This window comes from Eupeodes corollae, chromosome 3 (genome assembly GCF_945859685.1).
Source record: "Eupeodes corollae chromosome 3, idEupCoro1.1, whole genome shotgun sequence".
Taxonomy (NCBI): Eukaryota; Metazoa; Arthropoda; class Insecta; order Diptera; family Syrphidae; genus Eupeodes; species Eupeodes corollae.
The window spans coordinates 22,061,397-22,075,049 of NC_079149.1; the positions used below are offsets into that span (position 1 = coordinate 22,061,397).

At 31.1% G+C, this 13,653-nt stretch overlaps 1 protein-coding gene across 20 annotated transcripts in view; it reads left to right on the forward strand.

Moving 5' to 3' along the window:
* LOC129952313 (potassium voltage-gated channel subfamily KQT member 5) overlaps positions 1-13,653 on the forward strand; it is a 498,379-nt gene that overhangs the window by 425,027 nt on the left and 59,699 nt on the right. For 14 of the 20 annotated variants that reach the window (XM_056064831.1, XM_056064830.1, XM_056064829.1 and 11 more), the window contains 2 exons: positions 12,693-12,880; positions 13,560-13,604. In XM_056064831.1, coding sequence (XP_055920806.1) covers positions 12,693-12,880; positions 13,560-13,604 — 233 coding nt within the window. The remainder of the gene's footprint in view (positions 1-12,692; positions 12,881-13,559; positions 13,605-13,653) is intronic. The other 6 variants (XM_056064836.1, XM_056064833.1, XM_056064835.1 and 3 more) reach the window with 1 other exon arrangement.

Below are 13,653 nucleotides of genomic sequence, written 5' to 3' on the forward strand. Positions count from 1 at the left end.
GATATTTTGAAGATGTTGTACACGACCACTTCGAATATTTGCAGCTGTATGTCCCCGATAACTACAAGAATTCCAATTATAAAGTCTTGAATCGATACATTAGCATAAGAGCACAGCTTGATATTGATGGAGCAATTCATGGAGTATGACAGTTGCATTAGCCTCATTTTAGCAATGTTTGATCCAATCACAATCAATATGGGAGGCTTCAAAAATCTTTCTTGGATTTTCCGAGCTTAAAATTGTGACAATTTTTTTTACTAACGTAGCCATCTTCATCATTGGAGATGATTTTTAGATGAAAATCGGGATAATTTTGGGGTATTGTTAGGACCCAACCAGCCAAGATATGATGTTGATGGTGAAATTATGACTTTAAACGGTTTCAGTTTTTTTTATTGTAATTGACAGGCACTAAACAATTTATTAGAACTCTTCATTATGTTTATATTTAAACACAGTGTGGTCATTAGGAAAATAGAAAAGGATTCAACAGGAGATATCTTTGTCTCAAAGTTCTGAACATCAAAATGGGAGGGCAAAAAAAAGTTAGCCAAAGCATTATACATTCTCGATGTACGGTTAAAGAAATAATATCTATACTTCAAAGTACGCCAAAAATTCAGCTCAAAAATAAAAATATTGGTACAACAACAAATGGTATAAAACAATGCGGCGTTGTTCGAGGGATGTCAATGCTTCGGTTATTGTTATATCGCCTTTTATTTTCAAATCTCTTTTTTAGAATTCTATCGAAGTCATTCAAATTTGTTTTTAAGGCACCAGCCCAGATATGCAAGTTATAATCAAGCCAGATCAGAAGAGATGAAAAATTTCTTGCAACGTCGGAGAAATTTTAAGTACCTAGATTCTTAGAAGCATTAAATTCTAGACGATTACTAATTCCCCATTGGAATTTAATCGGAATTTAATGCGCTTAACATATGATGCCCTTTATATGTATCTTACACAGACCAAGGACAAGAATGTGAATATACAAACGAATATGAAAAGCATAGGGCACTGCTTAAAGTATTAGAAGTGACAGTTTATGAATATAAGAAAGAGAGCCGGACACAAAACGGAGCCTTGGGAGACTTCAGCATTTTTGTATGAGTTACAGATTTAAAACCATCCAATACAACTTGTATTGAATGGTTAGAGAGATAGTTTCTAATCCAACTAAGAAGAGATTCTTTGATACCAAAAGAACGCCTTTTCGTTAAAGCCTGATGCCAAACCCTGTCAATTGCTTTTGAAATTACAAGTGCAATAATCTTACCTTCTCCAGAACGATGTAAGGATTTGTTCCACTGTTCGGTGAGATAAACCATTAAGATCACCAGTGACCTATTGCTACGAAATCCATACTGTCCGCCATTCAAGAGCTTCTGTTTTTCCAGATATTTCTTAAGCTGTTTCTTAATCAACGTTTCCATGACCTTGTGTTATAAAGAGCGATTTTTTAAACGCTATAGAAAAGCTTTTCAAAAACAAAACACATAAAATTCGGAATTTATATCCATATAATTTAATGTTTGAAGATTAATAAAATAAATAAATTATGTGGCGCAACAGTCCGTAGAGAACCAAGGCCTAGTGATTTACAACTCTCAACCATACCTGTGTGCGAGTACTGTTGTCAGGGACGGAGGGGACCTACCGTTTATATGCCGAGCACTTTTTCATCACAAGAATTACTCTTGAAGGATTTGTCTATTCCTCCCAAGAGGCAGTAACCGTGAATAAAACTTTAGGTGGCACAGGCAGTCATCGAACATAAGACCTCTCGTATGACAGTCCAACGCACTAACTATCATGCCACGGGTACTACAATGTTTGAAGATTATTTCATGCAAATAAATGCTTCAATGCTGTCTTCCAAAGTGTCAATTAAAGCGGGCTTGTCTGTATAGACATGAGTTTTAGCATAACCATACAAAAAAAGCGTTAAGACGCATGATTTAGGCGGCCAATTGACCGGTCCCGAACGTGAAATAAAATGTTGACCGAACTCTCTTCTCACTAAGTTCATTGTTGCGCGTGCTGTGTATCATATGGCACCTTCTTGTTAAAACCTAATGCCATGCAAGCCAAGTTCTTGTATTTTGGCAAAAAAAAGTTGGATATCATCTCAGGGTAGCTCTCACCATTTACATCAACGTTACGATTCACTTCATCTTTGAAGAAGCCCATAAACCACACTGTAACTTTTTCTCGATGCATTGGTAGCTCTTGCAATGCTTCTGGCTGATGTTCACCTCAAAATCGGCAATTCTGCTTATTTAAGTACCCATTGAGCCAAAACTAAGCTTCGTCGCTGAACACAATTTTTCGGTAAAAAGGTGGATTCTGAACTTTCTTAACAGAGCACGCATTTTGATAATAAAACTCAATTATTTTTTAAGCGTTGTTAAATAAATAAACCAAACTAAAGATGTTTGACAATGAAACAAAACACGAAACGTGCGTCAGCTGTTTAAACCAGTGTTGCCAAAAATATAATAGCTGATAAATTACCCTTTATAATTGAGTTTAAATTAATAAGAAATAGTGACTGGACTATTATATTCGTTGTTAGTTTTTGAGTTATTTATGTAATAATTAAATAGTCAACAATATTTATAAAAAAATTTGTTGACTTCACTTTAAAAGCCTAAGTCTTTTGACAAAAATGTTTCTGAAACGCCTTTTTCCTAAGATAGATGAGCAATCGATAAATCTTGAGGTCCTTAAAGGCTACGAGCTACAGCAGCAGAATTCTCATTTGTTCTTTAGCGACACCTTCGGTTTTAACTCTTTTCATCAATGGCTTGTTTTAGCAGCTCAAATTTTTGCACCAGTTCCACCTTAGCTACGCGATAGGGTGCTTCGCGATGAACTAAAAGTGTATTAGTTTTGTGAACACTGACGGCACAATTTTACAACAAATTTTGTTAATTTAAATTCATTGTGAAGTCAAATGTCATCCCACTTTTAGTAATGTTATAGTTTTTAATTGCCAAATATCAAAAAATATAAGTTTCAGAAAGGATAGTTGCCCAAAATAGTGAAATATTCAAAATGAAACTCCTTATTGGAAAACCTCACAGAAACATCTTTCTCCTGTTAAATTATAAACGGTTTTTGATGGAAAATACATAAAGGAGAATTAACAGCACTTTTAGACACGAATATTTCAATACCTCTGTTGAATTATGTTTGTCTTAATGACCCTTTTAAGCTCCTTAAGTTTTTCACTTTAAAAACATTTTAAAAAATTCCAAAACAAAATATCCCTTTACCTCCTTTACTGGTGCAACTTTGTACAGTAGATAGTGCTAGAATTTGTGCCAATGTTTTTATTTATCCTCCATTAAATCCTTATTTTATCCCCACGTAAACGTATACAATCTACGCAGAACATAAACATTTTTAACTTTTGAAGCCCTGAATAAGCCAAACTATAAGGTAATAGTTTACGTTAAAATATAACATAAATCAAAATGCAGCAAAAATCACACATAACGGCAACCGGAATCTCATACCTTGAGCTATATAGGTGAGTCTTAAGAGTGCACATCTCACAACATACTAGATACGTATACAACCATAAAAACCATAACTCCTGAAATATCCTTCCTTAAAAGTTAAGCAGGTGCTTTGTTGAGATTATGTGTCCTCCTTGGAAATACAGCATACATCCTACAGGTATATATATATTCTAGATGAAGGATTGCATTCTAGAGCTAAAAAGCCAGCCATACCTTTAGAAGAGAAGATGCAATCTAATAGCCATTCTCGTTTATAACTTACGGTTGAATGAATATTTCTTTAAAGCTTAGAGTTTGTCTCTCCATCTCCAGGTCCCCATCACATACTACCTGACTAACTACAATCTGCAAGGGCTTGATTTTGTTATTCCTTGTTTTAAGGTGTGTGTGTGCAATGTTGTATTTGTTGAGTTGTCATTTTTTGTTGTTTGGTCGGTCTTGTTGTCATTTTTCCTTAGAGCACATTTGTCCTCAAACCAAAAACTAAGTTAGGTACCTATCTCCTCGTACTATATACCTCTCGCTTTCATAGTCACACCACTTTAGGGTTAACCTAGATTATAACCAAGCCACGGTGTCGTCCACAGAATCACAAAATACATGCGGCAGGACCTCTAGGGGGATTATATAATGCATGTACGAGTATGTGTGGCAAGTTGGAAGGTTTACATCGAAAATGAAATTTATCCTCGTTTAAACGAATGAATGGGGATGAAAATTCACATATCCCTATCGTTTTAGAAACACTCAGTACTCACTATTCGTTCCTAGAGGGCGAATTTGTATTTATAAATCCATAAAACTGAAAATGCAAATGACAACATACATGAAATGCTACGTAAACAAGCTTTTGACTACAAATCCAAAAGAAAAAAAGACGATTGAACTAATTTTCAAATATAATCATCATGCAATTATAGTTGAATATAATAATACTTTGTACTTATGTAGGTCCACTTTAGTATAAATTGAATGTGCGTATCCATGGACCTTTCCTACTTAGGTAAAATTATTAATTTGTTAAATTTTTTTTGCACCAATGGTTATGTTAATTTGTTACAAATCTGAATTTAAATACAAACACAGTTTGAATTTTAATGGTGATTTTCTAGTTTCCGTTTAAATTTAATTTCAATTGTATAGAATTTTATATTTGTGATAAGGAAATAAGCTGATTTTATATTGAATTGGTTTTTGTTTATGTAAAGTTAATTGGTTGTATTTATTTAACCTTTTTGTATTATTTTTGTTGATATCGATAGCCTTTTGGAATATATTCCGCCGAACTTAAAATGTTAAAATAATTTTTAAAGCGTGAATTTTTTCATCAGAATCACAAAAAGTTTAAAATGTTTGGATATCATTTTAACTTTTCAATTTTTAAACACAAAATAGAGTTAGAATCAAAATTGATAATAAAAAAGACGCTTTGATGCGACCCACACTGATAAATTTCCACCCCGTCTGTCGATTTGTCTTGCTTAAGAATTTGTAAGTTTAAGTGGTATGTTAAAAAAGTTGTCAGTTGATGTCTGTTTAACAACAATATTTTGCATATAATTAAATAATCTGATTTGGAAATCTATTTTTGTTAAAGAGATTTTTTAGTTCAGTAGCATTTCATAACAGATTTTATTTCTTATAAAGAGTGTCCCAAAATTAACGCAAGATTTGAATTTGCCGCCATTTGTGCAGTGAAGTGTTGGCAACCCTGAAAAAAAGCTATTTGACAGCTAACAGTATAGGGTTATTAAAAATGGAGCGTTACACGATAGAACAACGTGTCTCCATTATTAAATAATATTTCAAAAATAGTGAAAGCTTGGTGGCTGCAGTTCGAAAATTTCATACAAAATATGGTCGGAATAGTGTTTTAACTTCGTCAACTGTGAAGAGATTAATTGAAAAATTCATGGAGACTGGATCCGTTGGAGACGCCAAACACACTGGTCGTCCAAAAACAAGCCGTTCAAATGTGAATGTCGAAGCAGTGCGTGAGAGTGTTGCTGACAATTCAGGAACCTCAATTGGGCGTCGTAGACAAGAACTGCAAATTTCAAGAACCTCTCTACAGCGTATACTCACCAAAGATCTGTGTCTTCATGCTTACAAAATTCAATTAACACAACAATTGAAGCCTAATGACCATGGACAGAGAAGAGAGTTCGTTGAATGGATTATTGAACATCAACAAATGGACCCTGATTTTTCGAGCAAAATCATCCTAAGCGATGAAGCACATTTTCATCTTGATGGCTTTGTCAATCGCCAAAATTACCGCATTTGGGGTTTGGAGAACCCACATGTGATTGTCGAAAAACAAATGCATCCACAACGCGTGAGTGTATGGTGTGGATTTTGGGCTGGAGGCATAATTGGGCCATATTTTTTTGAAAATGATGATGTTTAAGCAGTGACTGTTACTGGTGCTCGATATCGCGACTTGATTACACAGTTCTTTCTGCCAAAATTGGATGATATTGGTGTGTCCAATATGTGGTTTCAACAAGACGGTGCCACATGTCATACAGCCCGTGAAACAATTCAATTACTGCATGAGACATTTCCAGGTCGTGTACTCTCTCGTTTCGGTGATCAAAATTGGCCTCCTAGATCGTGTGATTCAACACCATTAGACTTCTTTTTATGGGGTTATTTGAAATCACAAGGCTATGTCAGCAAGCCCACAACCACCCGTGCATTCAAGGTCATAGAAAATTTCTATCTATCTATCAAACTATCAAATATCTATCAAACTATCAAAAGACTAAGAACGACGTTTTCTATTTAATTCAAATCTTGCGTTAATTTTGGGACACCCTTTATAAACAAATTGGATGAATGAAATTAATTTGAAGTCGTACTATTTTTTGTAGATTTCATTTTAGTTATGAAAAATTGGACTGTTCGATCAAAAATTCACTGATTGTAGAAAATAATATTTGATGTGCGATAAAATAAGTTTGAACCCAATACTTTTAATTTTTGAAAATATATTTGAGTCAAAACCCAATTTTAAAAAACTTTTATTAATTTTTTTGATTAGGCTTTTATTTTTTGTAAAAAAAACTGTCAAATCGATTTTTCTCAAATTTTTTTTCGAATGTTAAAAACAATATTTTTTATAAACTTAAATGAGTTGAAAGCCATAATCTAAAATTTTTGAAAAGATATTTGAGTCGAAATTCAATTTTTACCAACTTGAAGTGATGTTTTTCTTAGGTTTTTATTAACTTCCCATAGGAAGTTATTGTAATGGGTCCGATTTGTCAAATTGAAAATTTTGACATTTCTCGACGTTTCAAGGTCCCTAGATTCAAAATAAAAGATTTTTAGAAAGATGTCTGTGCGTCCGAACGTACGCGACCCTTTTTTTGTCCTCAATAGCTCAAGAACCAGAAGAGATATCGACTTCAAATAAATTTTGTTATACAGATAATAAGGCAGATAGATGCAGAAAGGGCTCTCAAGAAAATTGCGTGGGTGGTTTTTTACCATAGCAGTTTGAAAAAAAAGGTGAAAATTTTGGTTAACCCTAAATATCTTACGAATCAAAAATGCTACAGACTTTAATTAAATTTTATATAATATATTGTAACGTGATATCAAACAAATATTTTTTTGAAAAAAATCCATTTAACGGTTTTTTATAAATCAAAAAAACTGAAAAAAAAAATTGTCACCTCCAAAATTTTACGTTTGAAATATGATTTTATCCCCAAAACTATTTTGTGCAATGAAGAATAATGTTTTTGACATCTGATAAAATTTTGATAAAAATCGAATTGACAGTTTTTCCTATAAAAAATAAAAATCTAAAAAAAACATTACTCAAAGTTGGTAAAAGTTGAATATCGATTCAAATATCATTTTAAAAACTTGAAATTTAAGCTTCAAATTTATTTTATCTTATGAAAAATTATCTTTTCAACATTCTGAAAAATATCAAGAAAAAGCGAATCTACAGTTTTTTTTACAAAAAATAAAAACCTACAAAAATTAATAAAAGTTTGTAAAAATTTATTTTCGACTCAAATATTTTTACAAAACTTTTAGACATTGGCTTTAATTTACTTTTATCTATCAAAAAATGTTGTTCTCAACAAACAGTAAAATTTTGACAAAAATCGAATTGACGGTTTTCTTACAAAAAATTAAAAACCCAAAAAAAATTAACAAAAGTTGGTAAAAATTAATTATCGACTCAAATATCTTTTCAAAAATTGTAGATATTGGCTTTGAACTACTTTTATCTTTCAACAAATATTGTTGTTAACAATGAGTAAAATTTTGAAAAAAATCGAATTAACACTTTTTGGACAAAAAATTAAAAAAACTAAAAAATATGGAACAAAAGTTGGTAAACATTGATTTTCGAATCAAATATCTTTTCAAAAATCAAAAATATTGGCTTTAAATTTATTTTCTTTCACAGAAAATATTGTTTTTAGTATTCAGTAAAAAATAAAATCTACAAAAATAGTCCGCAAATTGATACGAGTACATTATGGACAAACTTTTAAGCAAGACAAATCGACAGACGGGATGAGAAGTTCTCAGTGTGGTTCGTCTCCCAGCCTCTTTTTTTAAATTGTGTATTTAAAGGGGTATTCTATTCTAGAAATAAAAAAAATCGATTTTTTTTCATATTTTCATAGTTTAACTATTAAAGAATATGTCTACGAGAGGATTTTCCTAAATTCAAATTATTTTCGGAGAAATAAGTATTTTGCTGAGCAGCGATCCAAATCGGTTGGGCTGCAACTAATCGAACAAAAGATATAATGGAGTACTTTAGGGACTTGTCTACGTCCGGAACTACGGCCATCCCCAAATTTTCATGTTTACTATTTGTAACAAATCGAAGAATGTTCAAAAAAGTGGTATTTTTTTTTCTTCTTTAGGCAGTCGCCATTTTGTAAAAAAAATGTTTGTAACTTTTCCGTAGTTCCAGGCATTATTGTAGATTAATAATCTTTTTTAGTTTTTTATTTCAGATTTCTAGGAGAGTTAAAATCGTGGGTATGGTCACGCACCAAATTTTTGAAAGCACCACTCCATCAGCTGATAACTAACGGAATTTTGATTTTTTTTTTACTTTTTTATTTTTTGTATGCTTCTAATGTGAATAAATAATGTATACAAAAATTGATGGTAAAATTGTTGCTTGCTTTTTACTACCGCACTTCAAAAATTACCTAAAATTCATGTCTCTAGACCAGAATACCCTCTTAACCTTATTAAAAATTATCAACAAAACTTCAAGCTGCTAAAAAAATAAATTTACTTTAAATACAAAAAATATTGTTTTGAATTTGGTATACGCTATATTAGGCGTGTTACATGGCTAAATTTAACAATAAAAAAAATTAGTAGTTATGTACAAATATTCTTGTTAAGATGGAGTTTTGATTCAATAAGGATTCAATAAGATGATGGCAAAAGAAATAAATATAAAGGGTGTGTTTGTTGATTTGTATTCTATTTTGTGATTCCTTTGTAAGAGAAACACTGACCGGTATCCAAACTGCATGTCTTTCAACAACAAACTAAGCCATGACTCTGAAAAAATTTCAAATATGTTTGCAAATTTTTTCAAATTTGCTTTCGAAGTAGCGAACTCCTGTCAAACGCCTGAGTCATTGGACCTCTCACAAAATTGCCCTCATTTGAATTAAATTAGTCTTTTGAACTCTGAAGATGAAATCGTTCGCAAAGCTTCAGAACTTAACGTTTGTTATAGCCTTGGTCCAGATGGTGTACCTTCTTATAATTTGAAAAAATGCGCATCCTATTTATCTTATCCTCTTCATGTTCTTTTTAATCAACCGCTCAAATCTTCAATTTATACATAAAAAGGGAAGAAAAATGAAATAACAAATTATCGACCCAATGCAAAACTGTCTGTCATCCCTAAGTTATTTGAGTCCATTATTTGTAAAGTCATATCCTTTAATTGCAAGTTTATCGTTTGTGACAGTCAACATGGTTTTATTCAAAATAAGTCAACAGTTACTAACCACTTTCATATCATATATGTAGATCTATGTTTAGTAACGCAGGCTGTTTTGGTAAATCTAATTAGCAATAAAATAAGTACTGAAATACACTTTGATAATTTATGTTTGTCTTTTTAATTTATTAGTCTCTTGTGTTTAATGTTAATTTATTAAATAGTTTACAATTTTTTTTTCTTTTATTTTAAAACAAAACAATGTAAAACACAACAACAAATAAACAACATATCGTAACAAAAACCCCTGAAGAAGTCGTGAGTAGCGACGAAACGTTGGGAAAACGATGAAATAAAGTTTTTTTTTGCATTTGAGATCGATTGACCAAAACAGCCTGCGTTACTAAACATAAATCTACACATATTCAATAAAAACTTGGTCACATAAAACATACATATACTTTCATTTCAGTTCTTTTTGTTAGATTCGTTTGAAAAACGGAAGCAAGTTGACTGTGTGTTCACAGACTTCAGTAATGCCTTTGATAAATGGTGCCAAAAAAATATTAACTTCCAAACTTAAATCCCAAGGCTTTAAGGACGATTTGTCGTACTTATATAATAGATCATGCAGCGTACTTTTTAGTAATGAGCGGTTATCATATTTTTATAACAAATCTGGCGTACCACAAGGTAGCCACTTAGGACCTTTACTGTTTAGATCGTCTGTTCACTCCTACAAGATGATCTAGCGAATGGTGTTTTATAAATAAGCTTTTACTAAACATAGACAAATGCAAATCAATATGTTTTACACGCAAACAAAATGTTTTGACTTTCAATTATCAATTAAACTCTTCTTATTTGAATAAACTTTCTTTTTTCTCTAACCTAGGTATTATTCTTGACTCAAAATTAACTTTTACAAATCATTATGACTACATTATTAAAAAAGCCAATAAGACAATCGGATTTATAAAACGGTCTTCACATGATTTTCGCAACCCTTATATTCTTAAACTTCTTTATATATCATTTGTAGGCTGCATAATATTTAATTCAGTCCATATAAACAGAATAGAAGGAGTTTAAAGAAGATTCAAGCGTTTCTGCCTCCGTTTCTTCGCATAGTCCAATAGGCTCGAACTTCTACCCTACAATCATAGGCTCACGCTCATAAATCTTCCATCGCTTTCTAATCAATGGCTCAGTAATATCACCATCAATTTTGAAAAAAATAAACATTATTTATAGCCGTTCAAGTATTAGAAGACAAGTTCCATTACGGGCTACATCAACAAGATCTAACTATGGTAAAAACAGTCCCCTCAAGCAATGGATTTCAGTTTACAACAAGTATTACTTTTTGGTATATTCCGTAAGCGATGATTTTAAAAGTGAAACATTTTAAGTAAATTTGTTCAATACTTCAGTTTAGCTTTTTTTTTTGAAAATTGCTTAAAGAATTGTAAATTTGTAAATCTAAGAATAAATGTAATATTAGTCTTAACTTCTAGTTTGTTTAACAAATTCAATAAATAAATAAATAAATAGACTAAGTATCTGATGGTTCCCCAAAGAGAAATGAATACTTTTACTCAGATGTTAAGAATGGTAAATTATAACTCTTTTCTAGAAATCTTCATAGTTTACACGGTCTTTCGTTTTATATCAAATTATGAGATAGTTTTTTTTTTTACATAAAATTGATCTATCAGTTTTAAAGTTAATTCTTTTTTAACAAACACAATTATTTATTGAACCAATATTTGATGGTGCAAAAATTCGAAAATAAGCAAAGCCTGAACCTTAGGGCCTGCTATTTCATGGCTATTTCAATTCAATAGAAAACGAAGCTTCTGAACACACAAATAAAATAGAAAAGAGTTTACAAACCGTTTATTAAAATACATTTTTGTATTTTCAACTTTTTCTGTCAAAGTAAAGACCATATCTTTAATGTAACATTGATTTTTAATTAAAAAGACTTTCTTCATAATATTTGAATGCAGAGATAGTTTTTTCTTGAACTTAAAAAAATCATATCATTTGCGTACAAAAAATCCCTTTAATCGTTTTAGTCTATTGCAGATCCATTGCCGGTCAGCCAGATTTGTGGAAAAAAATTGTCCGTATTCTCTGTAAAAGTCTGACTTTTGAAAAAAAAACATCTGTTATGTGTTCTTCAAACTTTGAAATTCTATACGCAAAATTATGAACATAGTTCCAGCTGAGCCGATAAATATCTACAATATAAGGCTTAACTTTGAAAAATGTCATGATCGTAAAAGGTTAAAGTATATGATACTTGAAAAATACAAAGTTACCAGAAAATTCTAGGTTACCCAAGGGGAACTTTTTCACAATTCGAATAATTCAATCTGTGATACAATTAAATACAAAAAATCAGATTTCCAGCGTGAAAATTAGGTCAAGTTGTGGCATTGTGATATTTGAGATTGATATGTTTAGTTTAAAATTGCTTGTTTCAGTTCCGTTACTTTAAATTGTAACAACATATCATGAAATATGAGTTCACTTCAATTTGTAAGTTGCATGTAAACTTAAAGGCAAGCTGCAATTAAAACCGCATAATTATGTAACTTCATTCCAAACTCCAATTAAGGAGTACCAAAAACTATCAAATTTCTTCACAAACTGATAATAATTATATAGTTCCGCAAAATGTCTTTAAATCCACTAATCTTCAACAACCCCATCTCATTCAAAAGTCTGAACTGCATTTGAAAGCATCATAATTTAACAACATTATTCTACACAAAACTTCCTTCCCCTTGAAATCAACTTTATTCATTCATCGTCCAAATCCTCTCAATCCTTAACTCTCGTTGAAGTGGCGTTGAGTATAGTGTCTATATAGCTTTTGACGACTTTCGGGAAATACTGACAAGTAAAAGCAGGACCATGCCCTCTTCGCCGCGTTGGAAAACCCTTAACAAAAAACAAATTCTAATTAAATCAGGATATCATGAATAAATTATCAATTTCATGAATATTGTGTAAGCTCTATATTATTTATGTAAGTTATAGTTTTCGAACATCCTCGTTCTCTAGATCTGAGGAATAAGGACGAGTGTACAAAAATTTGATTATCAAAATCATGAATTTTGTATTTTTGCTTAACTACATACACACCTACATATATATAAGAGTAATGTATGTATTTTTCAATGTACCATCCACAGGGTATCCTTGGCAGCGGTTTTGCGCTCAAAGTTCAACAGCAACAGCGCCAAAAACATATGATACGACGGCGCCAGCCTGCAGCCACGTTAATACAATCCCTATGGAGATGCTATGCTGCAGATGAACATTCCGTATCTGTGGCAACGTGGAAGATCCATCAAGTGCCATTGCCAAGTCCGCCTCCATCGTAAGTATTTGATTTTCTACTTCCATTTTATTTTCAAAATTAGATTTAATAATATATATTTACTATTTACCATAATATCCGTATCCGTTTCCGTGTTTACAAAAAAAAAGAAAATATTATAAAAATAAAATAATAATTTTTGTTTTCGTTCGGTTTTGTCCCCATATACTAAGATATATATTTATGTCGTCCTTTTTTTTTAATTATTTAAATAAATTATTTTAAGGACGAACAAATAAAAAAAACAAAAACTATTTATGGCAGGGGTTTCTGTTTATTGGTTGTTTGTTGTTGTTTTTTGATTTTTAAGTTAACCTCTCTTCGTCGTCGTGCGCTTAAAAAAGCGATTTTTAAGATTTATTTTTAATAATTCATAATAATTTTTGTATACAGTAAAAATTAAAATTTTATAAACAAAAAATTAATGAAACAAAAAAATGTTGTGCGTAATAAATGTTTCTTCTAACATATCCTTTTAACTGGGTTATTTAACAGTTTTGTTGTTTTTCTTTTCTTCAGTAGCATAAACATTTTTAAATATTAAAAATAAATGTAAATATTTTTTTATCAAAAAAGTAATAATATTAACTTTAAACAAAACAAAAAATACAAAAAAAAAGGATTATTTCTTATTGAAATTTAATTTAATTGACGTGTTTGTATATGTGTCTTCTTTTAGTTCTGAGTACTGGGATAGATTGTTAAAAAATTTAAGTGAATATAGGTAAATGAGGGTAAAATTTTTTCCAATTATTTTGTTTTTGTATTTTATT